This window comes from Mustela erminea, chromosome 11 (assembly GCF_009829155.1).
Source record: "Mustela erminea isolate mMusErm1 chromosome 11, mMusErm1.Pri, whole genome shotgun sequence".
Classification (NCBI taxonomy): domain Eukaryota; kingdom Metazoa; phylum Chordata; class Mammalia; order Carnivora; family Mustelidae; genus Mustela; species Mustela erminea.
In genome coordinates, this window is record NC_045624.1 from 101,607,264 (window position 1) to 101,634,007 (window position 26,744).

Genomic DNA, 26,744 nt, shown 5'->3' on the forward strand with positions numbered 1-26,744 from the left:
TCTGGCTCTACAAAGCCTGTTTTCTGGGCTGTTGGTCTGACGTCGGCAAGAAACACTCCGTCCACTCACACCATTAATTATTCACAACAGATAAATGCACCCAGAGAGACACAATAAACAAGAGTAATGTGAGTGCTTTAAAAGAAGCTGCCATACTCCAGTGGGAGACTCAGGAATAGGGCCTGAAAATGGCCCGGCCAAAATCAAGAGCAAGGAAAGAGCAGTATTGGAAGGAACGGCCTCTGCCCAAGCTGCGCGGAGCTGGGCACACATCGCTGCCTGTTAAGCCATGGACCGTGAACTCCTGGTGGCAGGTCCTGGCTCCCTCATCTTCCCTTCCCACCGTCCCTCCCCTCACTCCCTCCTCCTTTAGTGGTGGTGTGGAAACAGCACGTACTCAATAGATGTTAGAAGATTTAACGCGTGACCGTGATGGCCACTCTCCCGTTATTGATCATGTAGTCAGTCTTCCTTTTTGTATTTGGCCAAAACACTTTCCATCCGTATGCTCCCTTCCATTCTCTTCTTCGAGGAGGCCTGGTGCGGACTCCTTCCAGGCTCAGTGGGGCTGACTTGTGAGAAACTTCCCCACACTCTCTCCTTCAGTGGTACTTAGATCTGAACCCAAAGCTAAAATAAGTAATCAATGGAACATCTAGAATTCAAATGCTCTGCATCTCTGTTCTAGCCATTTGGCAGTCACAGATGCGACCAAATGCAAAAGGCCCTTGAGAAAGCTACAGGCCTGGGTGAATGCCCTACTCTCTCCTCATGCCAGTTATTTTATTTGTAAAACTAGATAGGAACAGTTTTAAGATTTCCTTAGTAGTCTAAGAAAATATAGATAAATCAAGGACCATGTTTGGGATCAAACCTTTCTCACCTGCCAGCTCTCCAGAGGGCCACTAGGTTATCTCACTTCAAAACCACAGGTCTAGTTAAGAAGACACAACCCACTTCTAACCTAACCTCGATTTTCTGGAAAGAATAACTAGATTCATTTCTATTCACATAGAACAGGAAATATGCACATAAATCACAAGTTTTCTCGGGCTTATTTAAAATCCAATGAAAAAAGTCATTGTCCGAATTAACACCCATGTACCTGACTATCAAAAAGCTTCAGCTCAGCACCAAGGAAGATGCCTTATGAACCCCAAAATCTGAAACAGTGAGCAGCCAGGGCTCCAAGATCCATCCCACTGGCTGACCGCGTGATTAACATCTTCTTCCTACTGCCATGTCAATACTGAGACCCGCAGAAGAAAGATGACTCATTCCTTTGAAAGAAAATATTAGGTGGTTGTTTTGTATTTGGCAAGAAGGGCAGACACTAAATGAGCTGAAATCCAGCCCACGTCTGCAGGCTTGCTTCCGCCACAATTCATAAGTGCACTCGGTCATTCATCTTTTACTCCCTATGCTCGACGTTATTGTGCACAGACAGCGGGAGGGTGTCCCAGAATGAGCAGGATGAGACCTTGCAGCCTACCTAGCATAGGAAACTGGGACCCAGAAAGGTTAGCAGATTTGCCCCTGATCACACAGCAACCTAATGGCAGAGCAGGACTAGAGAAAGTCTTGACTTCCAGTCCCTAAAACGTCTTCCATCACTGAAGAGTGGCAGTGACTCACTCCTGTCTTCTCCGAGAGTGAGGCCACCGTTCGCTGTGGTTCCTAAATGCACTGAATGCCTTCTGTGTCAGGCCCTGTGTCAGGCCCTGTGTCAGCACAGAGACAAAAAAGCCTGCTAGACAGACCTCTGTCCTCAACAGACTCCTGGTCTCAGGAGGAGACAACGGATGGTTTACTCTGGCAACAGTGAGTCTGATGATGGCACGTGGTACCAAAGGACCAGAGAGGGACACACGCCCCTCAGCTGAAAAAGAGATAAAGGTAGAGAGGCCACTATCAGAAGCTTTCTGGAGGCGGTCACACATATAATGAGCTTAGAAAGGGCACCACACGGGGTAAGCACTCATGTCAGCTGTTGTCATTTTTAGTCTTTGAATTATCAGTAATTCCCTCACAATTCCCCTGACGTCGTGGAGGGCCCTGTGTTGGCTGCGGTCTGGGAAAACTCAGGGACACACTCTGTTCTGTCTTGGTCTGAGGGAGACATGGAAACATGGGTGCATCCTGGGGACCCCTGTAGGGCGAGCTGGGGCTAGGAGGTCCTGCCAACCCTCCATGTGAGGCTGTCCCACTGCTGTCAACTTGGAGAAGGCCTCGAAGTCCCTGGCCCCACCCTTGGAAACTTACCTGTCTGTGTCCCCACCACAGACTCAGCACTGGAACGTGTTCCACTTGCTTCTGCCTCCCAAGCTGTCTCCCACCTCCGCCCTCGGAGATACACATCCGTTCACGGATGGCGGCTGCCAGCGGGAGAGCCTCTGGGACAAGCCTCAAGCTGCAAATCTTAGCAGAAAGGATGCCACTTCTCGTAGAGAGGGGTGACACTGCTCATCGTCTGCAGCAGCCCCCCCACCATCCCCTGCCCAGGAAGGGGTGAGTTACGGCCCAGGCGCTACCCACTCAGGCACCAAGGGCCCCCTGTGCCAACCTCCAGGTACTGGAGCCAGGTGGGGAAGGTCACCAAAAGCATGCCCCACAGTGAGCCGAACTCACCCAGTCCTCCTGTCCCTCTGGGGTGGCAATCCTGGGATATAAAGTTAGGGGTCCCACCTGGTCATCTATGCACACAGATCCCGAGCCCCTCTGAGACATAATGCCACCACACCACACATTAGTGACACACATGTTAGGGACACGCACAGCAGTGTCTACCCTGACCACAGCTGAGTACAGCAGTCACCATCACCACAGCCACTTTCTAGTGGGAATGATCTGCCGAGCTGCTGCACAGATGAGGGCCGGTGAGCCCAGCCCACCTCCCCTGCACTGCCTGGCTGTCCCCCCCAACCCCCGCACACTCAGGAGCACTGGGCGCACTACCTGAGCCGGGACAGCAGCCCCCTGTCTCCTGTCAAGGCACAAGGAGCTTAGCACTTTCTGCAGCCAACAACAGGCGGTACACAGTGAGCTGGCTTTGCCTGCAGTGCTTTCTGGCCTCCACACAAACAGGGAGGGGAGAGTGCTCCATCAGATCCCTGTGGCCCTGTGTCTGCCGTGGCCCCAGGACAGGCTCCTTGGCAGGGCCCTTCTCTTATCTTCTCCTCTCGGGCCTCCTCCCGCAGCTCACACGCTGTTCTAGGCCCTGCAGACAAAGGGGGTTGTTGAATGAGCAAGTCCTTGGTAGAAGAACGATTTAAGAGGAGAATGAAAGTGAAGGAACGGGATTTGGTGAGGCCACGTGACCACCCAGCTATTTTTAAATCCTACTGTTGCTAGGAGGAGATACTAGGAAGCTCCGAACCAAAGTCAAAAAAGCACGTTTTAATGAAAGGCTTTTGAAAGGGCAGCCTGCAGATAAGAAAGGTAGCAGAATAAAGGGTAGGGGAAAAGGAAAAAAAAATTTTGAAACATGTGTTGTTCCTCTGTTTGGATTTCAAAGGGGCTTTTTCTTCAAAAACAAGGAGAATATTTTGTTTGTACACATACGTATGCAGGCTTCCAGCTCAACAGAGGTCAAAAAAAAAAAAAAAAAGAAACCAATGAAAGAAATTTTAAAAATTGACTGAAGGGAGAAGGCAGTGGGAGAAAGATAATTTAGCATAAAGAAATCCAAACAGGCAATGGTAATTTTGTACATCTAGGTAGCTATAGAGAAAGCCTAATTATCTTAAAAAATTAGCCTCTATTAGCTTGGTAACTTTAATGCTGGAATAAAATTCAGGAACATGCAGAGAAGCAAGAAAAGTAGGAGTACCATATGGGATTTCTGGTGAGAGACATGAAATCAGATTTCAAATGTACGAGTAAAATCTCTAAAACAAGTTTGCAAACTAGATGTTCTCTCCCTAATGCATTCCATGAAAAATTATAGGCACAAAACAGAGGAATCATTTGGAATATATTTTCTGCAGGGGAAAAAAATCCTGTCACAGAATAGGAAGACGTCATTTGGAGTCAACGCCTCTTTAAGAAATTCCCTATTTTGAAGGCTCCTATGCAGCAATGAAAGGCAGAACACACCAGAAGTGTATTTTGAAGGTGAGATCTGTTAACTCCTGGGATTTAAATTTAATGTTAAAGGTGCTTCGAAAACAACTGCTCAGTCACACGTTATTACACTGCAGCTCCCGGGAGCACAGGCACCTTCCCCGACCCACGCCACTGTCTCCCGGCAACAGCGGCGTCGGCAGACACTCCCCGAACGTCTGGGGACTGAACAAACGAGGCGTGGCCATCGCAGCCCCTCGAGCTTCCTGTGCACTAAACCTGTATCGTGAGGCAGGCCTGGTTCTCCAGCATGGAGACCGGACAGCACTGGCATGGATGCTAGATCTCGACATCCAGGCTACAAGTGAGCGTGAGCTCAAGCCAGATACAAGTTCACCTTGACCTGCACCACCGTCTCCCTGGAGAACCCAAGAGAGCTGGCTCTGGGGAGCAACAGGGCTGCTGCCCGTGTCCTCCGCAGTCCCAAGTGCTTCTGGTTAGGGCTGTGATCTTCCTGGGCCTGTCATCTGGCTGGCAGCACACCGGTCCTTGAGCAGCAGAAGCTTGGACAGAGGAGAATTCATCTACACCATGTCCCCTCAATCCTTGTGTCCTTCAGCAGCCCCACTGGATGGAAAGCAGCGGGGAGAGCCTCCGTGGGGAAACTCGTCGCAGGCGCAGGACAGTGACAAGCGCAGCTTGTGGAGGAACTGACCCCATGTGCACACCGAGGAGAGGCACGCGGCCTTGGGGGTATGTGTGTTTACACACGATTTCAGTGCTGAGCATGCCACACGCCCAGGTCAACACTCACGCTCACATTCCATGGGGGAGCTAACCGGGAATCGGGTCCAAAGGCCGGTGAAGAGTGGCGTGCGTGGCCTGGCTGCAGCGTGTGGACCTGGACAGAGGCCATGATTCACCATGTGTGGATGGACGATACACAGCTGAACTGTTCCCTTCGAAACGGGGACTTCTGTTACGTGGGTTTCCCCGCAATTAAAAAAGAAAGTCATAGTGTGTGTGGTTGGGGCTTTCAAACGGCTGTGGGTTAAATGAAATTAACTCATGTCAGGGGCTATAGTAAATTCTCAATGTTACTATTATTACCTTTTATATGAGCTTCAGCACTGGAGTAATAGAGTGAGTTTCCTTTCTAATTTTTAGAACCCCCTCCACCACTGGTAAAGAGATGAGAGAAGAAACAAAATCAGCAGACAAACCACACTAAAGACAGGACAGGGCTTATCTCTGTGTTCTCCGTTGATACAAAAACCTTTTCCAAATATGGAGGGAGTAAGTAAATAAATAAAGGAACAAAAAACAAGTAAACCCAAGAACAGCAATGACCTCCACCTCCCAAACTCTCAAAGACCAAGAAATGGGAGCACCAGGTGGCTCAGTGGGTTCCTGACCACCTCTCAATGTCGACTCATGTCATGATCTCAGGGTCCTGAGCCTGAGCCTGCCTCAGGCTTCACGCTCAGCAGGGAGTCGCTTAAGAGTCTCCCTCTCTCCCCCTCTGTTCTCCTGGTCACCCCACCCCCATGCTCACCTGAACGCATTCTCTTTCTCTCTCCCTCTCCCAAATAAATAAATAAATATTTTTTAAAACCACCAGGAAATGATTCATCAGCTCATCTACAAGACAATTTGACAAAGGTCTGTTTTCAGAGGCGCCTGGGTGGTCTGGCCGGTTAAGAGTCCAACTCTGGATTTGGGTCCGGGTCCTACGATCGAGCCTCATGTCGGGCTCTGTGCTACTTAGGGTTCTCCCTCTCCCTCTCTCCTCCTTTCCAATGCCTCCTGGTGGCACAAACTCTCTCTAAAAAAAGAACTAAAGTTTACCAAGGAATATCCATTATCCAAGAACCAAAATATTTTATCTCCATGCTCTCTCATAGCCATGCTTATTCAAGCTGACAACTCTGTAATTAAAGCCCCTATGCTGCTGCTTTATTTCCCAAGTGGGTTTTGTCTTTTTGCCACTGCAGAGGCCTTCTGCCAGGACTCCTGCAATGTGGGGCATTAAGGACCTTGCTTGTTGGTATGTCCCATTCCCAGGCAGGCAACATTTCTCCTCCTATACTGGTCTCTTTCAGATCAGAAATTCCACAAGAATGGCAGGTAATAAAAATGTACGTCTTGGCCAATTAAGAAATAACATTCTTTGCTACTATTATGTATTTCCTGTCCTATCTCCTTATATGTTAAAATATACAGTGTTTCTGCTCTAATACGATTATATACACTACTGAATGATCGCATGTTTTACAAAATTAACTACCAAAAATAACCGTTTCAGAAAAATCTGATTTCGGTCATTCCTCTCAAAACACAAAACACAATAAAAATAATAATTGATAACCTGGAGAGTTAATCTGACCCCTAGGCAGGTGGTGCAGCACAGCCAGTGGCTAACTCAGCCAACATTTAAAAAACACACACACTCATAAAACAATAGGGGTAAAACACAATAATGCTTTAATTAGAGCAACACTGGCAGGGGCCCAGGCACAGGAAGAATCATAAGCTGCCAAGAGCCATGAAAGGCTGACTGCCCCTGACTAGGGAGGGGCCCAGGGCCAGGTGGTCTTTCTGATCACGGCCAACACACACACACATACACACACACACACACACACACATACACTCACAGTAACTGACCTAAGGACTTTGCCCTATGCAGCTCAAGTTCAGAATCATACTCCCCCTATACTTATTCCCTTTGCCTAGGAAAATTTGTATAAATCAGTTTTACTCCGGTCCTGCTCAGACACCTTGCCCTCTTTGACCAATTATGTCTGAATGGACCTGTCTCCCAAACAAAGAACCTGGCATTTCGTGCTGTCCTCAGAGGAAGCGGTCTGAGCCAGCTGAGTGTCCTTATAAAGGTCGCCTGCACGTTCATGAGGAGAGACAGGTGAAACCAAGGGCAAAGGCCTCTGCAAACTGAGTTTTCCCCATCCCATAACCAGTCCTATGTCCTATGAAAGAAATAATGCCCAGAGAAAGACATGACCACAGAATCAAACCCACAGAGAAATGCAAATACTTACATATAATATGTTGGATAGAGTCCTTCAAAATACCAGCAATGTTTTTTGGCCTCTGTGCACTGAAAATAGAAGAAAAACTTTATCAGTGAAAGTCATCTGCATATTGTTAAGAAGATCTGACAAAAAAACACAAGGATGGATGAATTAATATACCTTGAAGTGTGAAAAGCAGAGGGTTAGGGGAAAAAAAGGATTAGAGGGAGATCCACCCCCATGATGACTTTCTTTTAAAAAAAGATTTTATTTATTTGATAGAGAAAGAGAGCACAAGCAGGGGGAGGGACAGAGGGAGAAGGAGAAGCAGGCTCCCCACTGAGTAGGGAGACTGATGCGGGACTCCATCCCAGGACCCTGAGATCATGACCAGAGCCGAAGGCAGTCTTTTAACCAAATGAGCCACCCAGGCGTCCCCACAATGATTTTTTAATTTTGCTAATTTTACATCTATTTCCCTATAATTTTTCTAGCCTTTATATCCCTAAATATATGGGCATAATCAATTCATTAAAAAAGTAAACTGAAGACAATCCATTTTTAAAAATTCATATGGTACCATACTTCAAATATCTAAAATAAGCTAAAAATAAAGTATTACAGATATCCCCATTTCCCCCCAACCGTCATTTTTGAAAGGTATTTTCTAGTTTTAACATTTCTAGATCTTCATATTCCAATGTATTCCAAAGGACACATTCAAATCTTTGATCTCCTGGTGGGGCTCTACAGCTGCCAGACTTTGTAAATCAGGATTCACTTGCCAGCAATAGTGGCGCCCCCTGCCCTCGTTCCCGGGGTGGAGCAACCGAGGAGAAGGACACGGAAGGATAACAGGTAATAGGAGCCTCCCCAGTGCTTTCCAAGGAAGTCTGACACTTGACATAATGGAGGGCAGAGCAGGTGTAATGTGACCTTGCTGGACTACCTTACACACCTCCAGCAACCGAGAGAACGTGGGCCAAGCGCTGAGTGAGAGCTCCAAGCAGAAACACTCTCATGGACCTGAACACAATTTGTCTACAATTCTTCAGCTTGTGCTATCATTTTTTCTTTAATTCATGACGTCCCACATTCATGATCCAGTTCACTGGACCCTATGTATAAACAATAGGGTCAAAATATTCATAGTGCAAAGCTACCAGCATGAAAACAAGGAGAGGCATCATGAAAACACGTCTTCTTTGGGCAAGGCAGGGACTAACTGTCTCACTCCGCCCTCTCTCCCCCAGGGTAGCCTTTCTCTGCCTTTCCTGGCCCTAGCAGATATATGGCAATGCCCTCTTGCAACGGTCTTCCCGACAGCTCTAAGGAAGTTTCAGAAGCAGACCCCAACTCTCGAGCAGAGTGCCAAGGGAAAGGTGAAAGCAAATGCTATGTGTTACACTGGCTAAATCAGATGGGTTAGGCAAAGAGCGGGAAACACTGCATTTGTTAAAATGTGCTTCAGGACCCTCAGAAGCACATTCGGGCAGCCTGAAGTGACCCAGTTTTATTAATGGAAAATGAGTTTAATTTAGACTACGTTAGTTCCTGCCCAGTTCAAGAAATGAAGTTCAGACAGCCGAAGCAATCAATTTATTTTGGCAAGGAAGAGCAATCTCAGGTCTCTGCCCTAAATTACAATCCATTCCACTAGAGTCCTCTATTATAAGCTGAGAAACCGGGTCGTTCTTCCAGGTAGCATATTAAATGTTTCTTCTTCATTCTCTGTCACTACTGGAGATAGGCACACATTCTCTGCCCTAGACATTCAACTCTCCCCAAACTGTCCGATGACTACAGGACAGCAGAAAAGAGAAGCTGACCAAGACACGGGGGCCTGCTCCCAGATCTGCCATGAACAGGCTGACCGACTCTGGGAAAGGCAGTGCTCTCTGAGCCCAGAACCCAGCTGCCTGCGTGGTGGTGGTCTGTGACATACACAGAGGCGTGTATGCGATCTGTGGGAATCCCTGGGAGCAGGTATGAGCTTCAGAACTACAACAGGATCTATTAAAGCTCTGAATCATTACAGACAGCATAACTCCCAGACACTCTCGTGGGGAGCCTGCTTCTCTCTCTCTGCCGTCCCCCCGCCCCCTGCTTGTGCTCTCTCGCACCCACTGTCTCTCTCAAACACATCTGAACAAAATCTTAAAAAAAAAAAAAAAAGGAAAATTTTATGGCCACACTTCCTGAACAGAAGAGAAAATACCTTTAGAACGGAGCTACCTACCACTGAAACATAGTTTCATTTTATCCTTACTTGAAATTAGTTTGAAATGTGCAAATGTCCAGGCAACTTCCCATTATTTTTGGTACCTGGACTTTTACAACAGCCTTCTTGTAAGGAATGTTAACACTGTAATAACACATCCATATACTTCACCAAAGGTAAAATGGGGTATTATTCCATTTTATAGCTAGATAACAGGAAAAGCATAGAGTCACATATTTCATTAGCCAACTGAGAACACTGAACGAGGGCTATGAAGTCCTGGGAATTTTCACGTTGAGCCTTTCCTTCACTAAATGCTTGTGAACTGAACCCCAGGTGTCAAAGTCAGCTTGCACGCCAACCAAGAGCACGACGGTAAGACTGAAGATTAGGTTCCCTAGGACAGGAGGTGGACAGGAAGATCCCTGCTACAAACCACCCGGGGCTGAGAGCCAGGTTCTGCCAAGTGGAAGTCTACCGCCAAGCCCTATCAATCCCAATCCCCAAATCTAGCAAAAGCACCAGGATTCAGGACAGAGCCAGAGAGCCGGAGCTTTGGCCATATGGTCAAAATGGGAGTTTGTGAGCGATGAGTAAGGGGGGGTTTCTGGAGCATTCCCAAACTCTCAGAAGGGACCTCATGAGCAAGCAGAGGGGTGGTAGGGGGACAGGGAAAAGAAAGGCACTGTGCTAGGGTCCACTGGGAAAAACACCCAAGTCAAGGGGGATGGACGGATCCGTCCCACAGAAGAGAGATGAATCAAAACCTAGAGAGCTGGGTTCTCATGCTGAGAACGTACCAGCCATGGTGCCAGTCAGTCTGGACCTCAGACTTTTTATTTTGAAAACAGGACAGACTCCCTTCTGTGCTGAATTTGTAAGATGGCTTTATGAAGTAACTGCGATCGAGTGCCTGGCCAGACCAGAGTAGAGTTCACTGAGTCTCAGGCCCAGCCAACAATTCTATCTCTAAATGTCTCTAAATGTGTCCTGAATCAAGCTTTCTTAATTCCCTGCAACAGATGACTTCCAAGACTCATTTTCTTGTGATCGCAGACCATCAAAGAGAAGCAGTGCTTCCGAGCCCCTTGAGAGGCGACTTCTATGTATTTATTACCTTACATTTGCAAGGAAAGTTTTCCAAAATCACTCTAAAATAAATAAGCCCTTCTCTAAAAAAAATTTTAAGTATATAAACTAAGAAAAAAAAATTTCAGGGTTATGTCCACCCCAAAAATAGGCCTACCCATTCTACCATAGTTACTGACATGATGCTATCATGGGTTTTTGAGGATTGACCATCTACTGAAACAGAAAATATATCTGTTAGGGAAGTCCGGGTCAGCTGCTCTGTTACTGACCGGGCAGTCCCACAGCCAGTGTGCTCTAGGAGTCTGGGCAAACAGTAGGCCCTCGATGCACTCACAGTGTAATATTCCTTCCACGGGGACAATGAAAGTAGTAATAAGCATAATCCTGTACTTCTCAAAGAGATCATAAGGAATAGCAACAATTTACAAACTATTAACAAAGCAGCAGAATATGCAGGATTGTGAGGAAACACATATTTCAAGGAGTAACTCAAATGAGGGTAATCTAAGATTTAGCCTGGAAAGGCTCATGAGACATCTGTAGTCAGGGAAGAATCCCAGTGATCTATTACTCAAGGACTCGGATATTTATAAATGTAGCTGAGCTCTCCTAAATATAGTCATCCACACTCAGCCAGGATCTAAATAAGCCCAAGGAACAAATCCTTGCTAATCCCCAACAGTAATCCTCACACTGACATAAATTATCCTACATCCATCTGTGCTGAATACGGGAGGCCCCAGAAGTCACTGTTTAATAAAATGGCGCATCCTTTCCTAACCAAGGTAAATTCCTCACCACAATAAGGAAACGGGCGACTCTGAGGGAAACGAAGCTGCCTGTGACTTTGGGGCACATGCGAGTGAAGAGTTAAGGGACTAAAGGATTCGAAACACTGGATTTTATCAAAATTCCACCCTTTCTCTTCTGTTCAAAGGGGGGTGGAGCAGGATCTCTACATGAATAGCAAACTGGGGACCTGGGGCTTCACTAACGGAACGAATCCCACTGGCACCTGGAAAGCAAGGGGTTTTCTTTCTTTTTTTCTTTCTTTTTTTTTTTTTTAAGCTCATTTCACGAAGTGTGTCCTGGGCAAATAAGTCCACGACTCGCTTCAAAATGGTAGGAAGGCACTGGGAGGATCAACTTGATGACTCTCTTTGTCAAAGGGCAAGGATGTCCTGCCGCGCTTCGGTGCTGCCTTCCCATCCTTCAAGGCTGAACTCGACACATGCCCCAGGATCGCGGCTGCATTCAGCTGCAGCCCAATTAGAGCGGACGCTCACACGCCCCACAGACTCTGAACAAAGGGAGCCTCCTGGGTGCTGGAGGGGTTTCTGCTCAGGACCAGGGACAGAGGCAGAGGGCAGGGAGAGTCCTTCCTGAAGTCCAGGCAAGGACTTGTGGAGGCAGCAATGGGTAATTACAGCAAGGTCTCTACATTTCAAATAATAAACAGGAGTAAACACGCTGGAGGAAAACAGGAGAAAAAATTCCTGTAATGGAATTTTACTCAACTTCCCAAGTGCTAATTACTGAATCCTCTGGCGTACGGACATTCTCTTTTTCAGAACGTCTCATCTCCAAGGAACCTTAATTTTTTTTTTTTTTAAAGAAATAAGAGTATGAGTTTTCTCATGAGCATCATTTATTAAAGGAAAGAAAGCTGAGAAACTTTTTAAACAACAGAAATTAAAGATCCTCTAGTGTCTTATAGAAGAAACCAAACAGACATTCCTATATTGCCAGCAAATAATCATTAAAGATGCAGCACTGTCTATTAATATCTTAAAGATTCTAGGGGCATGTAGACTACAAGACACAAATCAGGCCCAGCTACATATCCCTGGAAAAATTTTGTGGACTCTCATAACTTATTCTGAATAAAGACTTTTTGTTAGCTTTATCTGCTAGCAGAAGAATGGTAGGGGAGCTTAATTAAGCCTTTAACCTTAATGCAAGTAAGTAAAAATCCTCATCTCCATGAAATGAAAATTAATCAATAACCAAAATTAAAAGGCAGATAATAGCAGAAAATATAAGAGCTTATATAATTCAATAAGAAAAAGATAAAAAATCCCAATAGCAAAAAAAAAAAAAAAAAAAACAGATACAATTCTTCAAAGAAGAAAACCAAACAGTCAATACAGCTATTTTAAGAGATAAAATTCACTAGTAACAAACTAAATGTAATTTATAAATGTAAATTATAGTGGTATGGTTTTAGCTTTTTTAAATTGTTAAAAAAAAAAAAACCAACTGGTATCAACTGTTGATGAGGGCATAAGGGAAAAAAACATACCACATAATAGCGTTGGGAATATTATGTCACAGGAAGACAATTTTTCAATATGCATCCAAAAACCTTGAAATGTTCTCCCCAGAGCAATCTACACATTCAAGGCAATCCCCATCAAAACACCATCGACATTTTTCACAGAGCTGGAACAAAAAATCCTAAAATGTGTATAGAACCACAAAAGGCCCCAAATCGCCAGGGGAATGCTGAAAAAGAAAACCAAAGTTGGCAGCATCACAATGCCTAACCTCAAGCTACATTAACAAGCTGTGATCACCACGACAGCATGGTACTGGCACAAAAACAGATACGCAGATCAATGGAACAGACAGAGAGCCCAGAAATGGACCCTCAACTTTAGGTCAACTAATCTTTTACAAAGCAAGAAAGAATATCCAGCGGAAAAAGACAGTCACTTCAATAAATGGTGCTGGGAAAATTGGACAGTCACATGCAGAAGAATGGAACTTGACCATTCTCTTACACCGTACACAAAGATAAACTCAAAATGGATGAAAGAACTCAACATGAGACAGGAATCCATCAAAATCCTAGAGAAGAACACAGGCAGTAGTAACTTCTTTGACCTCGGCCACAGCAACTTCTTGCAAGACACATCCTTGAAGGCAAGGGAAACAAAAGCAAAAATGAACTATTGGGACTTCGTCAAGATAAAAAGCTTCTGCACAGCAAGAAATAGTCCACAAAACTGAAAGGCAACCTATGGAATAGGAGAAGATATTTGCAAATGACATATCAGATAAATGGCTGGTATCCAAGATCTATAAGGAACTTCTCAAATTCAACACCCAAAAAACAAAGAATCTAGTCAAGAAGTGGGCAGAAGACATGCACACAGACCTATCTCCAAACAAGACTTACAAATGGCGAACAGACACATGAAAAAATGTTCCACATCACTTGTCATCAGGAAAATACAAATCGAAACGAAAATGAGATACCACTTTATACCAGTTAGAACAGTTAAAATTAACAAGACAGGAAACAACAGATGTTGGTGAGGATGCGAAGAACGGGGAACCCTCTTACACCGTTGATGGGAATGGAAGCTGGTGCAGCCATTGTGGAAAACAGTGTGGAGATTCCTCAAAAAGTTAAAAAATAGAGTTACCCTATGGCCCAGCAATTGCACTACTGAGTATTTACCTCAAAGATACAGATGTAGTGAAAAGAAGAGGCACACACACACACCCCAATGTTCACAGCAGCAGTGTCCACAAGAGCCAAACTGTGGAAGGAGCCGAGATGCTCTTCAAGAGATGAATGGATAAAGACGTAAAGAAAATTACTGAATGTTCAGAAAGGATGAATACCTACCATTTACGTCAACAGGGATGGAATGAGAGGGTATTATTCTGAGTGAAGTAAGTCAATCAGAGAAAGACAATTATCATATAGTTTCATTCATACATGGAATATAAGAAATAGAGCAGAGGATCATAGGGGAAGGGAGAGAAAACTGAATGGGAAGAAATCAGAGAGGGAGACAAACCATGAGAGACTCTTAGCTAGGGGAAACAAATTGAAGGTTGCTGGAGGGGAGGTGAATGGGAGGATGGGGTAGCTGGGTGATGGGCATTGAGGAGGGCATGTGACATGATGGGCACTGGGTGTTCTATGCAACTGAAGAATCACTGAACACTACATCTGAAACTAATGATGCACTATATTGGGCTAAATGAATTTAAATAATAAAAAAAAAACCTTGAAATGCACCAAACTTAAGGTTTGGTTAACAAAATTATAATACATCCAAAAGATACCTTAGTAGGCATATACCATCAGATTCTAGAAAAATATATAATTGTATGAGAACACTTTGCTCAGAAAAATAAAGCCAATAAAATAGCATAATTGGAGTAGCATATAGTTGTTTTACACCACAGCAGAGAGGAAGTAATATGTAAAGATATATGCCAAAGTAAAGATAGTAAATTATGTTCTTGGTGGCATTAGAGAGGGTTTTTTTCATTACTCAATTTGGTAATCAAATTTCCAAGCTTCCTCTATGTAACTTTTGTATGGAACATTTTGTTTCTAAATTTGTTAAATTTTACTTTAAAAAGCAGATCACTTGGGCACCTGGCTGGCTCAGTCAATTGTCTCCCTCTAGCTCAGGTCAGGATCCCAGAGTCCTGGGATGGAGCCCCACATCGGACTCCTTGCTCAGTGGGGAGCCTATTTCTCCCTCTCTCCCCTGCTCATACTCTTTCTCTCTCTCTCGCTATCTCTCTCACTCTCTTCCAAATAAATAAAATCTTAAATAATAAATAAATAAATAGTAGATCACTTACAGACCAAAAACAAGTGGAGAGTGGACATAAAGAGACACTTAAAATGAGGAAATATAATTGGTCAACAAAAGCAAACATTATCCTACTACTAATTAAATAAAAAGTAATAGATGAACAAGGTTTTTGGAAAATAATATACAAGGTGTAAAGAAGGGGCACCTGCACCCCAATGTTCACAGCAGCAATGTCCACAATAGACAAACTGTGGAAGGAGCTGAGATGCACAGACCTATCTCCAAAGAAGGGTGTATGAAATAAACACTCATACAGTCAGCAATTAAAACTGTATTTATAAAAATGTTTAACATCATGAAAAATGCACATTTCATGCAGTCATTTTAAAACACACTACATACATTTAATTTGAACAATGTAAAAACAAATAGTATTTGTGGGGAAAATGGGACAATACAAGCCTAAATTTATAGTGTTATTTGGGGACAGTGTGATTTCTTTTGGGTTACTTTGCAAAAATCTCTTTACTTGAACCTTAAACTCTTCTAACAATAATCAGAAGCTTTTGCAGCATGATGCAAAGGGCATGTGAGTCCTAAACTGGTTTAAAATATGGGATCCACTAAAAGACTCAAAACAGGCACACAGGCATTCCTAGTCATGCCATTTCAACACAAGAGTTCTAAAAACCATGCTTTTCAAAAAACCGTTATCAACAAAGTATAATCATGAGACAGTCATGAGATCCAAGTTCTACCTCAATATGAGGTTTGATTTATATACCATTATGTTGGAAAACTTACACTCATGTTTCTCCATTACTCTCCCATGACTACCATACTCACAACACTTCTGATACCCCATGTGTGGGTGTTTTCCCCACTCCTCCAAGTAACTCTGCGACACCAGCTGGACGTCCTCCAGTTTAAGTCAGCTCTGACACTATGTACCAGGAGACAACATTAGATCACACAGGCTAAGGGCTCAGTCCTACAGGAGTGCCCGTTCTCTCCCTCCCACCTTGTCACTTGGGCTTCTGATCTACTGGCAATGGACCAGAGGTTCCCACAACCCCCTTCTTAGGTTCCATTTGCTGTAATGCCCCATAGAACATTTCACTCACCAAATCGCTGATTTATTATAAAAAGATATAATTCAGGAACAGCCAGATGGAAGAGATGCACAGGGCAAGATAAGAAGAGGTGTGAAAGGTTTCCCATGCCCTCTCTGAACACACCACTGTCTCCAAATCTCCACGAATTCACCAACCCAGAAGGTCTCTGAACCCAGTCCTTTGGGTTTTTATGGAATCTTCATCACATAGGAATTAGTGATTAAATCATCAACCACTGGTGAATCATTCAACCCCCAGCCCCTTTTCCCTCCTGGGAGGAATCAGGGGAAGGCCTGAAAATTCCAACCCTCTCACCATATGGTTGGTTCCCAATCAACCAGCTCCCCCAACCTCAGATGCTTTTCCAAAAGTCAAGTCAATAATATAAAAACAGATGACTTCACTAGGATGAAAACCAAATATGTATTTCTTAGTATAAATCACAGTATCACAAACCACAAGTCACCCGTTTTCAATGCAGTTTGATGAGTTTTTAGAAATCTTTCTACCTTGTGCCTTCAACACCATACTCCAGTTCTAGAACATTTCCATCACCCCAGGATGTTCTCTCTTTTCCTTCTGCAGTCAATTCTAGCTCCCATCCCAGCACCAGGCCGCACTGATCAGTCCTTTAGCTTTGTCTTGCCTTTTCTACAAGGTCCAATTACATGAAATCATAAGCCTGTAGCCCTTTATGTCAAGATTCTGTCCAGCTAGTTGTGAACTAGATCAGCAGTTCACTCATTGTTAGGGCTGAATACTATTCCATTGAATGATACACCCCATTTTGTTTATCCATTCATCTTGCTTGTTTCCTTGTTCAGGCTATTGTGAACAAGGTGCTATGAATTTTTGCATGCAGATCTTTCTGTGGACATATGTCTTTATTTCTTGGGTTCATCCCCCAGGAGTAGAAGTGCCAGGCTATAGGGTGACTCCACGTTCAGCTTCTTGAGGAGCCCCCACACTATCTTCCTGGGCAGCTGAGCAGGCTTCCATTCCTACCTGCGGTGTGAGAACTCTAGTTCCTCCACATCCTCACCAACAGTTGCTGTTATCTGTCTTTGTAATCTCAACTGTCTGATATGTTACCAGTATCCTGCTGTGGTTCTGGCTGGCATTTCCCTAATAACTAACAAGGCAGAGCAACTTTTCACTCTAGCTGCCATTTATGCAACGCCTATTCTCCTCCAGGTACTCATCATATAAAATCTCACTGAACAGCATAACAACCCTGAGAGTTAGGCAGCTATGTAGGTACTTATAGCCGAGTAAATGAAGGTCTCAGACAGGTGACTTAAGGACACACAGGAGATGAGCAGGTCACCTGTGTGTCACAGGTCACACAAGAGATGAGCAGAAAGTTGGGGGTCTGAACAAAGTCTGCAGGTTTCTAACGTCTGTGCACGTTTTTCTGGCAGTGTACAGATGCCGCAATTTTCTGTGTCACAATAATTCATAATCCCAGGCTTTGTTATGTCTGTCACATCTCTCACAGGGAGCCAGAATGAGATTTATTTCAGGCATGGTTTCATTGCCTAGAGGAAGACTAAAATGACGACTGAAACCGCATGAAGGACCCCATTTCCATCCTCCCAAAATAAACTTCCAGTCTTATTAGAAATTACACGTTAGAACCCCCTCAAGTCTCAGCACTATCATTTACTGCATCCCCAAGAGCAGAATAAAGGACACAAGCACTAAGCAACACTGTCCAAACTGGGCCAACCGGCCACGAACAATCACAAACCCAAGGAGCCCTAAGCCTATCCAGGGGGCAAACCAACCACTTTCCCGCTCATGAAGTGTTCTCAGCTGCTAGAAATACTCAGAGGTGCTACTTTATAGCCCAGAACAGCACAAAGTGAACACACAAGCTGCAGCCAAAAAAGTCTATGTGACAAATTTTCCAAATGCCACAAAACATCATTCATTCAAAACCTGATGACTGGGAGATTTATTTAGAATAGTCTGAAAGCAGTGATAACAGATGGAAATAGTAGAGCTACTGTTATTTGCTGGCAATGAATGAATATAATCAACCTTAGTAACGGGCCCAACTCTAAAAAAAAAAAAGAACAGTGCAGAGATGAAACCTTTGGATGCTCTCCCTCAGGGCCTAGTCCAGGAGGGCCACCCCTTTCAGGACGAGAGCTATGTTATGAGAAGGTCAACAGACCGGTTTGGCAACAACCCGATCTCCAGCGTGGGTGCCCTGCTTGGGTGCTACATGGCACAGGAAGTGACTGAGAAAGCCTAGTCAGGCGTCCCCAACCACACCACACAGTGTCCCCCAAATGGGTAACAGACATAAACTGAAAACACCACTCTCCTCCAGTTGGGCCTAAATCCTTGCCAGCAGACCCAAAACTTAACCACCAGACTAATGAAAAAATATCAGCTTCTTCTCTTCTGTTGCCAGAAACCCCTGGAAAGATTAATAAGCACAGCAGCTTCAAGAGCAAAATGCCAAAAGGTAAATACAGGCTCCTAACTTGGGCTGTGTTCTAGTCTCCCTGCGGGACTTCTACTTTAGAAGGAAAGCATGTTGGATTCTCTGAGAGCATCCAAACTGCTCCAAGTCTGGATTCTAAGTAAGGAGCCCAAGAGCCGAAAAAGAGCTGCGATTTGGCTAAACACGGTGAGAAGCTGAACCGTGGGGTCGCCCACATTCAAACATTCAAAAGGCAGTACAACATACGTCTCATCTCCTGCCAAGCATCCCCAGCCCATTCTTTGCCCCCAGAAAGCCCCACACCATTGTTCCCTGGGTCTTGTTACCAGTGCAGCCCCACATCTACCCCCAGCACCCACTGCAATTTTACCCAACAGCGACTCGCCCTTCAGCTCTCAAATGCCATGTGAATTTTTTCCTAAGCCTGAATGTAGGAGAACCCTGGGGGCACCCCCAATATGGCCTGACCCACCATTTACACACTCTGGACTTGTCCTCTGCAGGCACACCGAGTTCAGTAACCAGCTGTTCACTGGGGCTTACAGCCCCCTTATTCTCCGAAACACAAAGGCAGGCACGTTTCAGCGAAACCCATGTTTGGTTCCCTAAGGCAGCCACACTGCTTTGTCTGCACAGGGTACTTAATACCGGTGCTTAAAGAATGAAAGACAATTCGCCCCCGACACAGCCCCTTGGCGGGGGTGGTCTGGGGTACCTGCCTTGCGTACCTCTAACTTGCCACTACACTCGATTCATGTGTCGAGATCTTTGACCTCACCCTCTTGATCCTCTGTTTTTAGGTGCCAGTAACCCTCCCAGAATTTTCTTCCTTACCTTTCTCCTGCTGAGTACTACGTGGGGTGGGGGTGGGGACGAGTGAAAAGAGGAAGGAGAATGGCAGAACTCTGGTCTAAAAGGAAAACAACTCTTTAAGTGTTGCAGACAGCAATGGAATTCCATCCCAAACACGACATTTCTGGAAGAATCCCAGCAGAATTTTTATAGCTCTGTCTCCTAACTCTGTCAGCTATCATTTCTAATAGCTGTCACTGTGTCCTGGGTTTTTGTTTTTTTTTTTTAATCTATGATGGAAATAATTTTGTGTGGGGTTTTTCAGGGGATCGGCGGGGGGATGGAGAAAGAACAGGAACATGACGCAGTAGCATAGCGAGAAAAGCAGATGCAAAGCAGATGGCAGAACTCATTCTACAGACGTGTAGCAGACAGACGTTCTTTGGGTTTTCTAGGTCAGATATCTGAATTCCACTGGTCTGGCTTGGCTTCATTTCTCCTGTGTAATTCTCTAACCCCTGGTCTTGGCACGTGCACGTCCTATGACGGTCACCAGCAGCGTGTGCCCGTTCTCACTCCCCAGGGTGAGCAGCTGTGTCCGAGATCCGGGGCTGCCCTGGGTTTACCCTGGTGGAAGGCATCTCTGTCTCCAGCCTTCGGAGCCCAAAGTTCAATATTTCCGAGGACTGAGTTTCTGCTCTTGAGCTCACTCTGCAGTTACCCCGTTTCTGACCCAACGACCCCCACGTTTCTCCAGGGTAGATCTCATGCAGGTGTCTGCTGTGCAGGGCTCCGTTACAAGCCAGGGACCTTTTTCCAGCTGTCACCTGGCATCTGGACCACACGCCCGGAGGACCATGAGAATCAGACATGCAGAGCAGACAGCATCTGCCTAACCCCACACCCGGGCTTCCTGCTTCTAAGAACAGCGCCACTCGCTCTCCACCACAGGCACGTCTGCTGCATGCTGAGCCTGCTCCCTCCCCAGCCCGTCTCTCCTGGGCGGCCCTGGAGGCCAGGAGGTGAGGGGGAAGAGTGTGGATGCTTGCCTGTGGGGGAGGCGGAGGATGAGGAGGGGCAGGCAGAGACCAGCCAAGAGAGGAGTGCCGACTCCAGGCCGGGCGGACGGCCTCAACAGCCCACATGGCACTCCACACTGAGTGGCTGCGGACACTGTCCTTGCCTCCCTCCCTTCTCACGAGACTTAATAACACTCACGGGGCTACACCTCGCTCTGTCGAAGACAACCCAAGAGAACCGGGCACAGCACATCAAGTCCTCGCTCCACAGTCTCCAGCCCAAACTCATTACAGCTCCCGTCATTTTTCCTCCGTGAAGTCACAAACCGCTGTCTTCTGTCCAGTTTTACCCTGCACAGGGCTCCATCACACACACACAGAAGTGGTGGGGCTCCTACAGCACAGCTTCTGTCAGAAGCTCCAAAATGCCTCACCGGCAGACTGAACTCTAGACTCACAGTGAAGGTCCTGCCTCCACCTGGCCAACCCCCCTGATTCCCAGCGCATCTGCCTCTGCTCTGACCTCAGCCGCCTTCCACCTCCCCCCACCCCACCCCACACCCACCAAAGCTCCCGAGGGCACATCTAGACTTCTCTACCTGCAGTGCTCTCTCCCTGGCGTTTCCATCATGGGGACTCAGATGAAAACTTCCTGAACTTCCAGAAAAGGAGATGTTACTTACTCTCCTTGGGACTATGACTGAAATTTAGTAAAACAATAAGCACTTAGGCATTCAAGGATTTTCATGTGCATTATCTTCTCATTTGGTCCTAAAATGTATGAATGGGCAGGCTGCTGAGCCAGGAGGCATGCCCTGTACATGCTGTCCTGTCCCATGATCTGATCAGAAAGGGACTGTCCCTTTGTGGCTACCGTCCCAGAGCCAGCGTGAGGCCGTCTCCAAGAGCCTGCACTCTCTCCCTGGTGAGGGTGCACTGTGTCACACCTTTGCCTGCCCACTTGCACAGTGTGTGGCCTCTTCTCCCGCAGACCAGGAGCCTCGGAAGTTCGGGGGCCCTGCCTTGTTCACCTGTCAGCTCCAGATTCTGGCCCAGGGTAGGGGGTCAGGAAATGCTTGCCTCTTCCTCTTCCGGCTCACAAGTTTTAATTTGCTTTGACCAAACAGACGGTAGTTTGGAAACTGGTCCTGCCTGCTTTCCAACGAAGACCCAGCCAGGCAAGATTTCATGTAACAAGGACAGAGAACTTAGAAAGCACCTCATGCGGGTGGAGGGCTGAGGGAAACAAAGATGAAAAAAATGCCATACTGTCTCTCCATGTTTTTATGAAGGTAAAAAGGGAAAGAGCGATGGAAATCGGAGTAAAACGGATGGAAAAACAAAGCACAGGTGAATGAGGAACACTGGGCTGAGGGGTAACAGGGGCAGGGCATGAGCCACAGGGAAAGCGTGCCCATGCCCACCCAGATTATCACAGGCACCAGCCTCCCTCTCAGCGGGACAGGAAACTCACCCAAACTACCCAGAATGTTAACAGAAAGTGAACAGAATGAAACTCAGACAGTGTGAATCCACAGCTCTTGCAGCAGAACTGGGGGAAGAAAGAAGGAGGGGCCTGCCAGGCAGCAGAACCAGATTTAAAGTTATGTCTAAGAAATCTGGAAGGTTCGGCAGAAACTCCAGTCAGAAGCTTCTGGAGGGAAGAGGTTGGCAGTGGACTGAATGCAGATGGTTAATAAAGGCTTCTTCAACTGACCCTAATTATCGAAGCGGCAGGCCTAGAAGATCCCCTCCTCCCGACCGAGTGGGACCTCCATGGAGGGGAAGGCTGCTCGTGGTTGGCTCTGATACTGTCTGCTCTGCTCTGACGGCTTCTGCTGGTTTCCTCAGGCCAAACCCACAGAGCTCAGCTATGGCATGAAAGACGGAGCCAAATGTCTCACTGAATTCTCTCCTCTCAGTCAGATGGGCCTTAGCTCACATATAATACCCAGGGCTGTTTCTACCAAGCGAAAATCTATGTGAACCAAACCCAGTCAGAAGAGCTACTAAACCTTTTTTTTTTTTTTTTTTAAGGATTTATTATTTGAGAGAGAGAGAGAGAGAGCACGCACAAGCAAGCAAGGGAAGGGGCAGAGGGAGAGAAACCCTCAGGCAGACTCCCCACTGAGTGTGAGCCCCCCAACGCAGGACTCAATCCCAGGACCCTGACTGAGATCATGACTCGAGCCAAAATCAGGAGGTGCTTCACCGACTGGGGCACCAAGGTGTCCACAGCTTTCACACTTTTGAGCAAGTAGAGGCACGTAAGTCGGACAAAGTAACGCCACATTTGAGTTTCTAGGAAGATAACATACAACACGCCCTATGATGCTCTCCTTTCTGAAGCTCAAACTTTGAGTTAGGCTTCCATCTAACCATCAGCACGCATGAGAGTATCCTGTGTTCGGTTCAGCCCTGCACCGGCTACCGGGACAGGCACAGAGCAAAGGAGCAGTTAGCAGCTGGCCCACAGCTACTTGCCATCGATCAGGTCACACAAATGAAGCCAATTACAGACCGATCACAAATAAAACGCCAGTAATATCCTCATTCACTGAAATATAGACAATAATATCTACCTCACTGATGGTATTATAAGGATTCAATGAGGATACAATGTTTGTAAAAGCACCAAAAATGGGCCTGCCCCAACTTGCCCAAGCCATTAAGAAACAGTCATCTCCCAACAGCTGCCACATCTTCCCACTTCTAACTATCCCAAAGCCTTTAAAGGAAAATCCAATTCTCAACCCATCTGCAAAAGTTCACTCTGCTAAAATCCACTTGGTAAGTACTAGTACATGTCGAAGGCAGTACCAGCCGGGGTGGAGGCCTGCATACATCCGAGCAGTGATCTGCCCACACCCGACACTGCTCTCCACAACTGCTCCCCACAAGCTGGTGAGGAGGCTGTGAGGGTCCCCCTGGGGAAACCTCAGCTCACAGTGAGCAAGGAGGCTCCACAGCCGGACCCAGGCATCAGCTCCGGCCTCGGCCATGCCCCAAGGCCTTCTGCCTCCTCTGGCCCTCAGCAGCCTCAGCTCTCCCGGGCTTCAGGACACTTCTCTCTTCAGCTGCTAACAGTCGGAGACTTTTACTGCTCATCTAGAGATTCTGTCTCCAGGACCTGCTCACTGGAAAAGTGTTTCTAGAACATGAACCACTGAAAAGTCTGGGACTACAAAACCAGAACGGGTAGGTGCTATTCACCAATGCTATCTCTTACGCAGTCGGCACTTTGGACAGCTACCTGTTTCCTGCTTGGAATTACCTTCTCTAACCAAGCTACACTGGTCCTTCCACCTGTCCCCAAGCCCAAAAACTTAGTCGTGATCCATCCAGCCTCCAAAGTAATACAAAGATGCAAGGAATAAGTTCAACACCATGAAATGGACAATATACTTGGGTCTTTTCCTTTCTTTCCTTTTGTATTTTTTTTAAAGAGAGGGAAAGCACACACTTGGGGGAGGGGGTTAGGGGGAAGGAGATGGGAAAGGGAGAGAGAGAATCTTAAGCAGGCCCCACACCTAGCACGGAGTCAGACACAGGGCCCAATCTCACAACCCTGAGATCACAACCAAAATCAAGAGTTGGATGCTCAAATGACTTAGCCACCCAGGTGCCCCTATATTGGTCTTTTTCTTTTTAAGATTTTATTTATTTATCTGACAGAGAGAGACACGGAGAGAGAGGGAACACAGTAGGAGGGCTAGGAGAGGGAAAACAGACTCCCAGCTGAGCAGGAAGCCCAATACAGGACTTGATCCCAGAATGCTGGGATCATGACCTGAGCCGAAGGCAGATGCCTAACGACTGAACCACCCATGTGCCCCCATTTTAGTCCTTTTCTAATTAAAGCTCAAGTATTTTCTCAAAATCTGAGTATGAGCTTTTCTACCAGGCTGCACTCAAACCACATACAATTAATCATACTACCATTAGAATCCACACAACTCCACAGCCAGCCAAAAACCACTGTAAACTATGACCTTTCATGGTTTAATGGCATACATAATGATCCATTCATGCAAACCTGCAGAAAAGCATGAGATAGACACTTGTCCAGAAGTTTCACCGAGCACTGTGTGTAACAGCAAAAAGCTAGAAACTACCTACACATCCTTCAAGAGAGAGCAGATTAAATGAGTCATCGTCATTCACATAAAGGAGCACTCTGTAATTCTCAGGGGAATGCGGTGGGTTCAGACACATTGATAGAGAAATATCTCTAAGTAATATCTCTTAAGAAGAAAAGAAGAAACAAGATGCAGAACACTGTGTCTAGTATGATCTGTGTACTTTTAACAAAGTATCTGAGTATATAAATTAGAAAATAAAAATTCAGAGGGCTGATAGTAGACTGATAGTAGCTGATAGGAGATGGATAGTAGCTCCCTGTGCAGAGAAGGTCTCGGGTTGGGGAGGTAATAGGGAGAAGAGAAGCCCTCACCTTCTGCCTAATACCTTTTTCAACCATATACACACACTTTGTCTAAAAAATTAAAACCATCAGATCAATTATCTATAAAAATAAAGAGCAAGATCAACATAGATGAAATCCCCAGATAATTTAAGAATGCCATTTCATATGGAATTCACCTGTTTAAAACAAAGCTTCAGACAAACTGAGTTCAGTTTCTCCCTATTCCTCTCTCTCCATCCATCCTTAAAACAAAACTAATGAGCTGTGAAATGGCCAAAAGGAAGACAAACAAAGGCTCTGAGTGATTCACAACTGGATAATCGGCTCCTTCGTGGGTGAGAACCACTGCTCCGAGCAAACCCTGCCATGTTCTCCCACAACAGACTGTGAGGTCTTGAGGGACAGAGGTCTCAGCATCCTGCCTTCCGGCCACGGTCCTGGGACAGCAACAGCCAAAGGCAGGCTCGATAAATGGTTGCAGAACCAACTATATGGGCAAATGGATAAAGATAAATGGAAAAGCATGATTATACACATACATACATACATCACACAAAAGCGTGGGTGCGTGCGCACGTGCTCGCACACACACACGCACACACACACACGCACACAGTCTCCCATGCGATGGAAAAGCTACTGAAAAGAACACTAATGAATTAACACATGTACATCCCAATCTAGAAACAGATCATACTTCAAAACTCTATCTCCAAACTGGTGATTTAAATTTAGGATCCATTCTCTCACAGAAATAATGGTACAAATGTTGGCTACATTCCCTGGCCAGCTAACAAACTTCTATCAAGCTCATAAAATAAATGCATTGTGATGAGCACTGGGTATTACGTGCAACTAATGAATCGCTGAACACACACACACACACACACACACACACACAATAATAAACAAACAAACTCTCTAATTGTCTGCTGAGCAGATCCTGTGTCTCTCGTCTCCCTCAGCCCGCCAGGGAGCAGATGTAAAATGACCCTGTGTCAGGATGAGGCCTGGCCAGACGGTGCTGAGGAGCAGACATCAACCTCACTCTGCTTCTGTCGCTCATCGGTCTCAAGAATTAGCTTTATTCCTTGTTCTACCAGTTGCCCAGCCTGATGCCTATCCGAAGCAGACAGTAAGAAATTTAAACATATAGAATATTTAAGGAAGACTGACTGAAGGCGACTGATCCCTTCAGACACAGAAAAGGCTGTTTTGCACCTGATCTATGCCTCCAGTAAGGCAACAAAATCAACAAATTTACCCTTGAATTCCCCACCAAGATACGCTCGGAGAGACAGAAGCCATTGTTACACTACTGTGTGTTATCTATTTTTATGTGTGACTTAGAGCTCAAAAAGGGTCTGAGGAGGCTTACAGAAATAAGTACCAGTTAAAGATACAAGAGAAAAAACACACCACCAAAACAAAGTAGCAAATAGGTAAATAAATAAATAATAAATTGGATGGCATCAAGACCTAAAACTGTTAGTCTGGGAAGATACAACCAAGAGAGTAAAAAGGCAAGATAAAATGGGAGAAAATATATGCCAATCATAGAGCTGATAAGGAATTTGTATAAAGAAATCTTAAAACTCAGTAATAAAAAGACAACCCAAAGGAATAACTCCTAATGGTTACAGGGTACTTGGGGGGTTGGGGGTGGGGGATGATGAAAATGTTCTTAAGCTGAGTGTAGTGATTCTTGCCCAACTCTGTCATAATATTAAAAACCACTGAATTGTACTTTAAATTGGTGAATTGCATGTACGTGAATTATACGTCAATAAAGATATTATATTTTAGTGGGCCAAGGATTTGAAGAGACATTTCTCAAAGAAGACATAAAAATGGCCAATAAGCACATGAAAAGATGCTCACCATCATTAGTCATTAGGGAGAAGCAAGTGAAAACCAGTGAGATAGCACTCCTCGCTCACCAGAATGGCTATGCCAAAAAGG

General features: G+C 45.6%; 1 protein-coding gene across 3 annotated transcripts in view; it reads right to left on the reverse strand.

Moving 5' to 3' along the window:
• VOPP1 (VOPP1 WW domain binding protein) overlaps positions 1–26,744 on the reverse strand; it is a 110,372-nt gene that overhangs the window by 51,126 nt on the left and 32,502 nt on the right. For 2 of the 3 annotated variants that reach the window (XM_032304481.1, XM_032304479.1), the window contains exon 2: positions 7,122–7,180. In XM_032304481.1, coding sequence (XP_032160372.1) covers positions 7,122–7,180 — 59 coding nt within the window. Of the gene's footprint in view, positions 1–7,121; positions 7,181–26,744 lie in introns of those variants that run through there. The other variant, XM_032304480.1, reaches the window with a different exon arrangement.